At 44.5% G+C, this 12,746-nt stretch overlaps 1 protein-coding gene and 1 long non-coding RNA gene across 8 annotated transcripts in view; one reads left to right on the top strand and one right to left on the bottom strand.

The window, feature by feature from the left end:
• Positions 1 to 264: 264 nt before the first annotated feature.
• On the bottom strand, positions 265 to 1,766 carry LOC306662341. Its single transcript, XR_013764092.1, has 2 exons — positions 1,190 to 1,766; positions 265 to 394 (listed from the first exon to the last, which is right to left on the bottom strand). It is a non-coding gene; the product is annotated as an uncharacterized lncRNA (long non-coding RNA).
• Positions 1,767 to 1,927: 161 nt separating this feature from the next.
• The window catches only part of IRF2 (interferon regulatory factor 2), an 83,022-nt gene continuing 72,203 nt past the window's right edge, over positions 1,928 to 12,746 (top strand). For 2 of the 7 annotated variants that reach the window (XM_079141938.1, XM_079141937.1), the window contains exon 1: positions 2,489 to 2,511. In XM_079141938.1, coding sequence (XP_078998064.1) covers positions 2,506 to 2,511 — 6 coding nt within the window. In that variant the 5' untranslated portion in view covers positions 2,489 to 2,505. Of the gene's footprint in view, positions 2,107 to 2,227; positions 2,379 to 2,477; positions 2,512 to 2,610; positions 2,788 to 3,502; positions 3,643 to 12,746 lie in introns of those variants that run through there. The other 5 variants (XM_079141940.1, XM_079141939.1, XM_079141942.1 and 2 more) reach the window with 5 other exon arrangements.

Raw genomic sequence — 12,746 nt, 5'->3', positions numbered from 1 at the left:
AGCAAAATCCCCGATAGGGATTGCCCACTGAAGTTTATACTTTCTACTAGGGAAGCAGAATGGCCTCAGACCTGGAAGAGTCCAAGGAGAGACAGGAGGCATGGTTCCCAGGAACTGCAACAAATGATGGCAGTTCCCCAGGGACCGGCCAGGCCCTGGGACATGGGCATAGCATCAACAGGTCAATAGGATATGACTGATTGGGTGTATATTACAGGTACAACTGATTGGATGTATATTATTGGAAGGAAAACATCAAGAATACCTGGTAGCGGGGAATCTGTGAGCAACTTCTTTCTGCTTATCAAAGATCATTACTAGGGGAGTGCCCTGTCTTGAAACAAGGAAAGGATGGTGCTTATACCTGGCAGACCTTCCCTTCTTCTCTACTCTCCTTTCCGTCCAGGGAAAATAAGACAATGGTTTTGGTACAGAAGAAAATAAAGAAAAAAAATGATTAATGACTAATAAATGAGTAGAGTATTAACCATCCTACAGATTATACATAGTTACAGTGATTGATGCATGAACTATGAAAGCAAGAGTTATATAGTGCTATTATAGAAGGAATAAATGTGCCCATGTGAGATCTATTTCGGAGACCATGGCCATAAGACAGCCTGAAACCTTCAGTTATTTCCTTGCCACACATGCATATTTGGAAGCTTTCCTTTTTCAGTTAGTAGAATTCAGTATTTCTGGGACAAAGAGTGGTGGTGGAGTTATTTTTTGGTGTTTACATATATAGATGACTGTGGCCTCCTAGAAGGGGCTTTCTCTGGTGGGTAAAGAAGGTTGGTAGAAGGCTGATGAAACTTGCAAAGTGAGGGAAGAAACGGAACTAAATGTAAATCCTATAAAGTAGGTGACCAATAAGGGGTCGGTCCCAAGTGAACTGTACTAGTTTGAGCTAACAGATGACAGCTGCTGCACCTGTCACAGATGCATATCTGTATTCTTGTTTTCTCTCTTTTATCTCTTATTGTACAGTATGGAAAATAGGCCGAGGATGGCCATCTAGTAATTTCGGAAGGCCATATCCGAACTTGGATGGTAGTACTACAGTATAAAACTTCCCTCCAGGGCCAGTACCAATAGATCAAGACATCTCGAAACAAAACTAACTCACCCCCTGGCCCAGCTCATCCTGCACTAATGAAACTTCTCTGTGTTACAGCCGACCACTCACCTGCACAGATGTCACTGAGAGGCCTTCAGGATCGTCCTAGCTCCCAAACAGAGGTGGTGTCAGAGAGGGCTGGTCCTTAAACCACTCACTCCCTCAATCACTGATAAGGGTTCCAATAAGGTAAGGACGCAAGAAACGCGGTCTTTTCAGAGGGGTTCTTCCTTTCATTCTTGGAGGAGAGCAGGGTTTCAAAATGAGTTTTTATTCAGCCCGAAGAGCGGATCTAAAGACCAGTTAACTACTAACGGGACAGTAACAGCCCCTTCTCTTCCCCAGGTGTCCTCCTCCCCTACCTTCAGGTAACCCTTTGGATGGACAGTCAGGCACGCCCCTTCCTCCTCCACGGCCACCGGCTTCTGGCCTGAACCCAAGCCTGCGCCCGCCACCCCCGGAGCCCTCCCCGGAGCGGGCGTGCGCCCCAGTGCGCGAGCAACAGCCTCACGCGCCGCCGCTTGTTGCTCCGGCTGCCGCGCCGTGGGGAAGTGAAAATGAAATTGACTTTTCTGAGAAATGATGAAAGCGGCTCTGCCTGCCAATGAACAGCGGCGGCGAACTTCCGCACCTCGCGGCCAGGCCGCTCGCGCCCTCCCTCTGCCTCCACCTCCCGGTTGCACAAGCTTGAAACAAACACTGGGGAGGAAGGGCGGAGGGAGGAGGGCGGAGGGGGAGGCGAGGCGAGGGAGGGAGCGAGGCAGGGAGGAGGGCGGGGGGCGGGGGGATTTCCAGCCTCGGCTCTTCGCAGTTTCCTCTCCTTGTTTTGCTTTCGATCTGGACTGTTCTCAGGCAAGCCGGGGAGTAACTTTTAGTTTTGCTCCTGCGATTATTCAACTGACGGGCTTTCATTTCCATTTCACACACCCTAGCAACACTTATACCTTGCGGAATTGTATTGGTAGCGTGAAAAAGCACACTGAGAGGTAACATTTTTCAAATAATAGTTGTGACTGTGCGTGTGTTTCTCTCGAGGGCATGTTTATGGGGACTGGAAAGAGCTGTGTGTGTATGCGTGACCTGATGCTTTGACACGATGTTTTGCAGACGGAAAATGCCGGGGTTCATAAATATTAATACCGATTTTTGGAGGAACAGTCGGCGCAATTATGGATCATCTGATTTTAGGGGAAGCAGGTTCTGCTGCTGTTGCTGCTGCTACTGGGGCTGCTGAGGCTGCAAGGAGGAGGAGGAGGAGGTAGAGAGGGAGGAGGAGGAGGAGGAGGAGGTTGGTGGAGGTTTAATTTCACTTTTGGATTTGCAGATGCGGAGAGGTGGCTCCATGGACACAGACCTGCTCCGTGCGATTCTGCGCCCCAGGTGTCATGTGTGTGGGTACATGTCCGCAGGAGTCGGGCCTCATTTAAAACAAAATTGTGTGTGTGTTTACAGCCACCGCCGCCACCAGATCCCAAGGAGGAGAGCAGGTCCCTGCCGGTGCCGGCCGCGGCGCCTCTCTCCAGGCAGCCCCCAGCGTAAATAACAGGCACCCGCCGTCGCCCGCTGCCCGCGCCGGGGCCGGGAGGGGCGCCTCCTGCCGCGGCCAGAGGAAACTTAATGGGTCGCCTCCAGGCGGTCCCCGGGCTCGCTCGCTCGCGGGGCTCAGGGTAGGGTCGCTGGCGTCGGATGGCAGCTGCCGGAGCCGGCGGGCAGGCTCCGCGCCGGGCCGGGCGCCGGGCCTGGCCGACGCGCCCGGCTTCCTGGGGGCTGGGCCGCCGCCACTCTGGAGGGACGCCGCGTCCTCCTTCCCGCCGGCCGGCGTCCGGCCTGGCTCTAGGGCTTTGTCATTGCACTTGTCCCGGCGCGCGAGGGGCTCGGGCGGCGCGTCCCGGGAGGGCGCCGCGCCGAGGGGTCATCGGCCCCGGCCGCGGCCTAGCACCGGGCGCCTCCGGGTCCCCGCAGGCGCCCCCGGGCCGGCCTCGCGCGCTGGGCCTGACCCGCCTCGGCTACGGAGCGGGCGAGGTGGGGGCGGGGAGCCTCCGGGGACCAAGTGGCGCCCTGCGGGCAGGCACGGGGCCAGCGTCCCCTCGGGGTCCTGGGGCGCGGGCGGCGGCAGGGTGGGTACGTGAGTGCCCGCCCCGTGCCCTCCGACCCCCTCTGGGCGCCGGGTGACATTCGCCCGCCGGCCGAACATGGTTGGTCCAAAGCCGCGGCCGCCACTTCCTTTCCGCCTCGCCGGCCGGGCTCGCCCACCGAGCGATGCCGGCCGCGGCCAATCGCGGCGCCCGCCCGCTCCCCGCTGCACGGCCTGGGGGCCGGCACCCGAGCGCCGCTCGGGGAGCCTTCCAAGTGCGAAGGTTTGGGTGTAACTCATCCCCTCCCCGGGACGCGGCTGCGTCTCCCGTTGGCCCCAGGTCTCGGTGCGTTTGCCACCCTCGCCCTCTCGCCCCTTAAAAGGAGGAAAGGGAAGGAAGGAGGGCTAGCAGCCCGAGCCGGGCGCGAGGACTGTGTGCAGGCACCAGGTGAGACGCCCGGGTCAGCCGGTGGAGGCAGGACCCTTGTGATCGACTGTAAATGTGACTCCCGGGGCTGGCAGCCGAGGTCGCCACATATTAGCGGGGTGGCTTTCACTCCTTTCAAATCCGTAGTGTTTGAAACTTGGGGACATATTAACCCGCTCCCTCCGCCTTCAGCCTCCTTCCAGTGTGGGCACTGGGTAGTGCTCCTTGTCCTTGGTTATGGAATAAAAAAAATGCAGTGTCTGTCTAGATGAGGAAAAGTGGGGGTGGCCTTTGCCTTCTGCCACTGGCCTCCCGGTGGCTATGACTCGGTCTGCTTTTGATGAATGGCTCGCGAGGGTGGAGGATAGTTACATTTCCTGTTGTGAATTTTCAGGAATCACCAAGGTTGCTGTCAAGCCTGCAGCATTTATTAGTTTCCACAACGACTGCAAGTAACATTTGAACGAAGCGGGCTGCACTTTTTGGTGGTTTAGGACAGGTGCAGACAGGGGTCTGGTAACAGACTGCCTGTGAAAGGTTATCCAGATGCACTATTCCCTTGCCTGGAATCCCAGGGTGACCCTGTTTAACTTTATCACAGAGATTCAGGATTCTCTGATTTTTCTCAACCCTCATTCATTCTTTTTTTTTTTTTTTTTTTTTTTTTTGCCGGCGGGGGGGACGAAGGGGTAGGGAGAAAGGGAAAAAATAGAAACCTAAAATATCCTGGAAAAACTTGTTTTTTTTCTAAGGTAACTTCTGCAGATGGAATATTTAGGACTTAAACAGGCATCTCTAGGTGTAACCTTGGAACGTCTATTGATTGATGTGGCAAAGGCCAGAATTCACTGTAATTAGTGAATGATTATAATTTATAATTTTGCCTGTTGTGTAAGAAGTTAGATTTGGGCCTCTTACATCTAAGAGTTCCTGTCTGTTATGATTTGTAACTGCTTCTTAAAATTAAACAACTACATATTTCATTCTCAGTTTTTTCTTTTCTGTTGACCCTCAAAAGTTAAAAGAAATTTACATATTTCAGACTTACCTGTAAAAATGTCATCATAAGGTTTTTTTAGTCAAATCTGAAGCAAATTATGGCAAACAAATTCTCATAGAGCCCTGACAGCTCTATGAACTGTAGCCCTATTTTTCTCTTACCTGCCTCTTGAAATACTCTATTAGGCAAATATTTACCGTCCCAGAGATAGTTAAAGTGGTTTGAACTTAGTAGTGGAAAATTTGAAACTTTGGATGTTCAACATTTGATGTGCATCGATTTTCTTGTGCTAGGAAGGACATTGCGTTTTTTTTCTCAGCATTATCTAGTATAAGCTCTGATGTTTTTAGAGCATTTTTACATAATTTCCTTTGATAATGAACAGACCACTGAACTCTAAGTGTGGTATCTGGGTCATGGTTTCCCTTATCTGCCTTCTACCAAAAAGAGCTTAAAGTAGTCAAAGGATTATTTATACATTTAATAAATATTCATAGAATATTCACTGTGCACCAGGCACAGTGCTAGGCTGTGGAGAGTCAACTGAAAACAAGAAAGCCAACCACTACACTCTACAGCCTATGCCTTCCAGTTGGTAAGCAATCAATCAACAACAGCAACAAAAATAAATACAGTAATTACCTTTTGGAGTTAGTTCTATGAAAGGTAATAATAATAATTAGCTATTTATTTATAGCATTGCTTTGAGGAGCATTTGCGATACTGTGTATAAAACCACATTGCATAAAGTTACAGCAATCTATAAGTGTGTAAAGCATAAACTTTCAAAATGGTCTGATTATTATCAAGGCAGAAAAAGCCAGGGAATCATGACTAGATCAGATGTTAACTTTCTCATATAGAATTTCCAGTAAAAAGGCATTTTACTTCTTAGAATATATAAGTAATGGTAAGGAATTAAACATGGGATAAATAGTATATGTAAAGTACCAGGAAATTATTTAGTGACAAAATATCAGTGAAATTTTTCTGGCAGAAGAAAAGTTAGGTAGTATCCATGGAGACGAAGTGATACATAAATAACAGTGATTTGATCCATGTATTTTCCCTCTTTATATCAGATAAAACATCTTCCCAAGCATCGTTGTCTTTGGTCTGAATTTTCTTCACCATTGTGTCAGACTCTTAAATTCATTGTCTGTTATTATAGTTATGCATTTAGCTGGTTTCACTAGTTTGCTATACCATCTTTAAAGGGACTTGATTAACTTGCATTTATTGAATATTTACTTGTGTGCCCAGCACTGTAATATGTAGAAATAACATGAGATAACATGTGAAAATAAATATAATAGTGTGCTCTTAAGACATGTAATAAAAACCACAAAAAATCATAAGAATAAAAAGCTGTGAAATACCAGTTATTATTAATAAAACCAATATTAATAAAATTATTAATAAACCAATTATTATTAATAAAATTAATTATTATTAATAATAACTGATTATTAATAATCAACTCTTTTCCTATGTATTGAACGCCATGTTCCTTCCCACCCAGAGTGGAGGTCAGGACTTTCCATCTCTGTCTGCCCTGTTTCTGCTCTCCTTTTGGCCCTGGTGGATCAATCTCTGGTATAGAATGTCAGCTTAATGCAGTCAGTGACTGTTGAGGAGTTGGCTCGCAACATGGGAGTGGCTGGTGGAAAATGGGCGAGGAAGTTTGGTTAAACTTTGATTTGTTCACAAAGGATGATGCATTATTGATTGACAGGGTTCAGTTTTAACCTCAAGCCAATATTTTTTATAAAATGCTAAGGGAAATATATAATCCTAAAATCCATTCCTTGGACTGCTGATGCTGAGCAGTAACCTTGTCCTGAGGCTTCCTGGCCTTCTCTGGATTCAGAGCAAGCAGCAGGCCTGTACTCTCCCCCTGTTTACCTTCTGGGAGCCCTTTCAGTTGATTAACCCCTCATGAACTCCATCTTTTGACAGACTATCCCTGAAAGAAGTTGTGTTTGTTTAGGAAGCCTTTATGTGCCTGTTTTTGTGACTCAGAGACACAGATGACTTCTGGTCTGAACTCCTATTTGGTGTGAGAAAACTAGTATCACAAGTCTAGTGTGTCCCATTCCGGTCAGATATAAAGACTTGGAATGTCAGACAGTCTGGACAGATCTGTGTTAGATAAACTCCATCCTTTTAGCCTTCCTGCGGGACTGAAACCCGTGGAGGACCTACCTTCAAAATTTTTTAGTTCTGCTGGGGATCCAGGGACGCCATGAATTATTTTAAGTGTATAATTAATTTGCTAAATGTGGCAACTCAGGTAATCATTTTGTTAAATGAAAGCATACATTGTGTGGTTATTTATTTATTAAATATTTGTTGACAACCAAATTGCTTTGTGTAGTAGAAGATGCATGACCTCAGAAGCCTGGAGTTGACTTTTTATCTCTTTTTATTAACTACCTAGCCACTTCCTCCTTTGGGACCTTCATTTTCATATTTGTAAAATGCGACTAGAGAGTCCTGTCATCCTTACGGGATGAGATGTGTGTCTTATCAAAGTGCTTTTAGAAACCACGCAGAGCCCTATGGATGTGAGACTGAGTCGAGCCCCTTCCCCTCCTTAGGGGCTTTTCCTGCTTCCACTGTGGGCCTTTTCTTCCCCAGTGTATGCCAGATCCCTAAGTGTTCTCTCCCTCAGGTACGTGAACCAGAGCAAGGCTAGAGGACCACGGAATCAAGGATCTTTTCCCAGGGCCAAATCTTTGATCTTTGCATTGATTCTGAGGCCATGCCTTGCAGGAAAGCATGTTTCCACATTTGAATTAGCGCTTTGAACAGATGGCTCTGCCCATGTTGATCTTGTTTGTCCTACAAAAATAGTATTTGTGATATGGTTGTGATACTTTGCATTCTCCATTTTGAAGAGAGGCAAGAAGGACTTTGTTTTATGGGTTTGTCCAGGAAGGCCATAGAGAATTGCGTTTTGTTTTCTGGTTTGTTTTGATTCTGTTCTGGCTTAAGGTCCCTTTATCAGCTTAGTATTCAGCTCCATAAACAAGGAAGAACTAGAGTTGAGCAAAGAATATCTTCAGAGGAGAAACAGAGACTTGCTTGGGTCTTTCTGATGTTGGGTTCTAAGCAATTTTATCTCAAGGGCAAGAGTAATTTTGCTCAACGAAAATCTTAATTTAGGATTTTGTGTGATAAAAGTCAGCCCAGTCGTTTTCATTAAACAAACATTTTTGAGAGTTAACTACTTGCTATGTAATTTTCATAAATAATTTCTTTCAAGCATACTTAGCAATCTGTTGCTCTGTGTAACAGCATTTGATACTTGCACACTTAATGTGATCAAAGGAAAATGAGCTTATATTTTAGTTTGTCCTTATTGAGCTTATGAATATCAGGGTTTTTTTTGGAGGATCTAAAGAAGTGCTTTGTCGATAGAAAATGCTGTCCTGGCCCCATCAGCTCAGAAGCCTTCTGACTTTTCCATTTCATGAGGTTGACATTTTGAGTGAGACAAAACTGCATACAAATTGCTTGATTTCAAGCGATATCTAACATATTATTTTTGAAAGCGTATTTTTTTTTTCTCTTTACCCTAGATTTACTGAAGAAGATGAGAAAAATTACAGCAGGGAAAAGTGAGTGTCCTAACACCTGGAAATGGTGTTAGTGGGGTGATAAATAGGATGGGGAGGGTGTGAGGGTTGGGAGATAGGTGATGAACTAGAAACCCAGGTGGAGAGCAGATTAGTGACTCAGAGTCCTTGAATGGAAGAGAGAGAAGAGGTCATCAGGCAGGTAGATCAGGTAGATGAGCCCTCTCTGCAGGAATGTCACTGAAGGATTTGGAGGTGAGGAAAGCCAAGTTGGTAGTTAATTAATAGTAATTCAGGGACTGGTGGAAATATTGGAGGGTCCTCTGCTTTTGACTTGACATTGGGGTTAGATCTTTTTTATCCTGGGGAGGATAAAGTCTGATGGGAAAACTGGGAGGCATCAGCTGACTTCATGCAAGTAAACACAAAGTTGTAAGGGGTTGTCCCTTGGGCCTGGTTTAAATCACCTTAGCAGTACTGGGGGTTGAAATATTGTTTGGAGATGGAAGAATTGCTACCCATGATGTGAGGCCCCAAACTCCATCTAAAATTGCCCTTGAAGGCAGGAAACAGGCCCCAGAGGAAGATCTGTGTGAATAAAATTACTCAGAAGTACCATAATAGCTCTCTTAGGTCTTCCACATTACCCCCTGCTGTTCTTTGGTGACATCTTACTTTGGTCAGATTGCAGGAAGTATGTAGGAAATCAGAAAAATAGAACGGATCGATACTTTGTTTTCCTAAAGAATAAATGGCACAGGTTAAGGCTGAACTGTGGGTACCATAATGGGGACCTTCAGGTCACTGTTTGGAAGCTTGGTACTCTATACTGTAGTTGAGATTATATATCGAAAGAAACCTTCTGGAATTTAACTTAGTGTTATGTACTTAAAGTCTTAAAAATATTAAACTCAGTTGCAGTAATTCTGCTTCTAGGACCCTACTTAGTAATTGGAGGTGGGAACAAAATTTTTTTTTTTTTTTTTTTTTTTTGGTACTGAGGATTGAACTCAGGGGCACTTGACCACTGAGTTGCATCCCCAGCCCTATTTTGTATTTTATTTAGAGACAGGATCTCCCTGAGTTACTTAGCATCTTGCCATTGCTGAGGCTGGCTTTGAACTCACAATCCTCCTGTCTCAGCCTCCCAAGCCACTGGGATTACAGGCATGCACCAACACGCTCAGCACAAAAATTTATATATAAGGATGTTTATTGAATGAGCTTTTATTATATGAAAACTTGGAAACAACCTGAATATCCAACAGTAGGGACCCATGTAATATGGCCCATCCAGAGTATAGGTAGCTTGTAAAACTCATGTTTTCAAATTGCATTTAAAGATGAGGAAAGATGTCTGATATGTGTTGGTTAGATGGGGAAGAAAGGATGTTAAATCGTGCCTCTAGTTTTATTTTAAAATCGTATGTGTGTATTTGTGTATACAACATTTTCTAAAAACCTGGAAGAAAACGTATCATTTTGATGGTGGAATTGTGGGTGTTTGCCTTTTTTACCCCTTGAAACACTTTGTATTTTCCAAACTTAAAACAAACACAGTTAATCTTGTCACCAGAAGAATGTTCTGAAGACAATGCTAAAATGTTCCCTCTGACCCCACCTGTGGTAAATGTCAGAGTAGGAAAAGCAAATTGGATGTTGTCCTGCGTGGACTTAGCCACTTTCCAGTTCTGTCTGCCTCTGTGTGTGGATCCAGGCCCTAGAATCAGGGCTTTCCTAGCCAGTGTTGTCCTGATGCAGCTCTTGCTACTTGAAGTCACAGGGACTTGGCAAGGTTGGGACAAGCTGTTCTGCCAAGAACTGCGAAGGTTCCCCCGACATGTTGCCCCCTTTCACAGTAAATATGAATTCTGCAGAAACAGAACCCTGGGCGGGAGAAGCGAATTGCTTATTGATGTTTACAACAAGGTCAACAATCAGAGTGACACTGCAGTGTTGGTACCCGCCACCTAGACTCTCAGGCAGTGCTGTGAAAACTGATAGACCCTTGGTGTCATTTTTACTGCATAGACTGGGACAAAGCAAGTGCCCTTCTCCTCTGGAGGAGAGATCCCATGCTTTAGCTCTTGAGACTGGATGAAAAGGATCCCGAGTTCTTACCCAAACCTTTCAGGATGTATGACATTAAAACTGGAGATGTCTCCCAGGGCTGGCCATCATCCCTTTTGAAGTATTTGTACCTAGGGAGATTGGGAGATTCCTAGCACCTTGGGACCTCAACCAGGGGACCTAGTCTAGGCTGTAGCTATTTGAGCCTCTTGAGGAGATAAGAGGTTTTATTATCCTTTTGGATGAGAGCAATTAATTTAGACAAAGGGCTACAGATCTAATTTTCATGGTATGTAAAGAGCCAAATATTCCTAGCCAGCGTTCCCTATTTCTACATCCTATACCCTCCCTATTTTATGTTGTCTATTCCCATGTTGCAGGAGGCTGGGGCATTTCCCCCCACATTCCCGCCTTTACAGGCCCTCTGTTGACTTAGAAAGACTTAATCAGATTGTGAACTCTGATTTCTCACAAATTAAGAAGACTCGGAATGCCTCATTGTTTTCTGAAAAAAAAAAAAAAAAAAAAATATGTTAGAGCACTTTCGCTCTCTTTCTGAATATGGAGATATTTTTGGATTGTTATGAAACTAGGGTTGGGTGTAACCATTATGAGTTCAGAGACCGAATGCTCAAAGCACAGCCAAAAGAAAAAAAAAAGAATTGATTAAGGTAACACTGTCCTATAAGAATACACTATGAGCCATACAAATATCTAGAAGAGTGAGAAGAAGCAGTAAATTAATTTTAAGAGTAACCTGTTGTATCCAGGTATTATCATTTCAATGTCATTAATGTAAAAATGCTAATGAGCTACTTTACGTTCATTTTTTTCATAATGAGTCTTTAACATCCCATGTGTCTTTCACTAGCCTCTTTTCAAGTGCTCAAATAGACACATGTAGCCGGTGGCTGCCTCGTGAATGGTGTAGGATTAGGAAATGAAAGAAGATGTAAAGAGAAATCTGGGGAATTTAGTTAGTGGTTGTTTTAGTTATAACTGCGTGGGTCTCCTTTTACCCCTCCCTATAAAACCTTACCTGATGTCTTTAACCTAAAACAATAAAATGCTTTGAATTCCCACAGAAGCAGCACATTGTATGTGCTATGGATGTTTCCTTGCCTCTTGGTCTGTTGTGAAAATCTTTGATTTCTTGGAGTTTTCCATTTCTGTCCCTACATGGCAAGTTATTTGAGAGCCTGGAGTGGGTCCTCTTTCTTTGCATGCCCCACCAGTACTTGATACTCAGAAAGAGCTGAATAAGTATTTGTTGCTTTGATTTTCAGTTATCAAGCAAAGGTTGGTTTGGAAGGCAGAATTCCGGCTCAGGAGGAGTGGCACAGATCTGCTTTGTGTTAGAAACCTAATGGAATATGTATTAAGCGCTTGAACATTGAGATTTGTCACTTTGCATTAGGATTTGTCACTTTGTATAAAGGGTTCAACACCCAGAAGGTGAAAAATTGACTTTTCTCCCATGTACCCAGATCTTTGAAATAATTTTACTAGTCCATTCCTCTGACATTTTAGTCCAAATGATGATATGGATGCCTCAGGTACAAATAAATAAACTATATTTGGTAATAAACTGGAAGTACATATTTGAGAGCTGCTAGTTTCTCCATGGCTTCCTTATTAACAATAATTTTGTTATTGTTATGAACAAACACTTTGAGCCCATAACATATATGCAGTGAAATTCCTTTGAAATCAAGTGCTGTATTTTACAGTTGCCTTCATTTGTTCTCCTTGACTATAATTGTTGGGTTGAAGCAACAGACTTATCCATAGAGCCAAGGCAATTTATTTTTACTGAAGCCTACCTAAGAACTGCTTAGGTAGCTTTCCTCTGCAAGATTAAATGCGACCTTCACAGAATCATGTTAGCAGGGCCAGCAGCTAGAAAAATAAAGACTAAACCAAACCTGCAGCAACGAAATTCCCAGCTGCTCAGTGGGTCAGAGCTTTCCTGATTACTTTCTTCCAATAAAAACACAGTAGATTAGTTTTAAGTGAATTCTAGTAGGTTTAGGGATTTGCAACTGACAGAAGAACAGAAAAGTATAATCTCACTTTAAAATAATAATTCTAAAGGCAAGTCCTTGTTGATTCTTTCTTGAGATGCTGGGATTTTGTTCATATGGGGAAATTTTAACTCATATGCAGTGTTTAGCTTACCTTTAAAGGTAAGGACTACTCACTAGTAAGTAGAAGCAGGGATAGAGAAGTCAGACATGAGACTCAAGAGGATGTGCTTGGGGATGTGGCGTGTTCTGCTACTCCTGGGGACCCACAGTAGTGCTACTGCTGCTCTTAGCTTCCTTGTAGAATGAAGGATGCCCCAGTAGTGAATGAAGATGAACCTCTCCTTCTGTTTTTGGACATGGGGTCATATTGACAATGTGTGAACTCAGGGTGAGTTGAAAGTATTGTAGGAGATTTGCTTCTCTTACAGGTGTTTTTAATGCATCATG

This window comes from Sciurus vulgaris (genome assembly GCF_902686455.1).
Source record: "Sciurus vulgaris genome assembly, chromosome: 5".
NCBI classification, from domain to species: Eukaryota; Metazoa; Chordata; class Mammalia; order Rodentia; family Sciuridae; genus Sciurus; species Sciurus vulgaris.
Note: the sequence above shows the minus strand (reverse complement) of the source record. Positions and strands in the feature narration are given on the sequence as shown.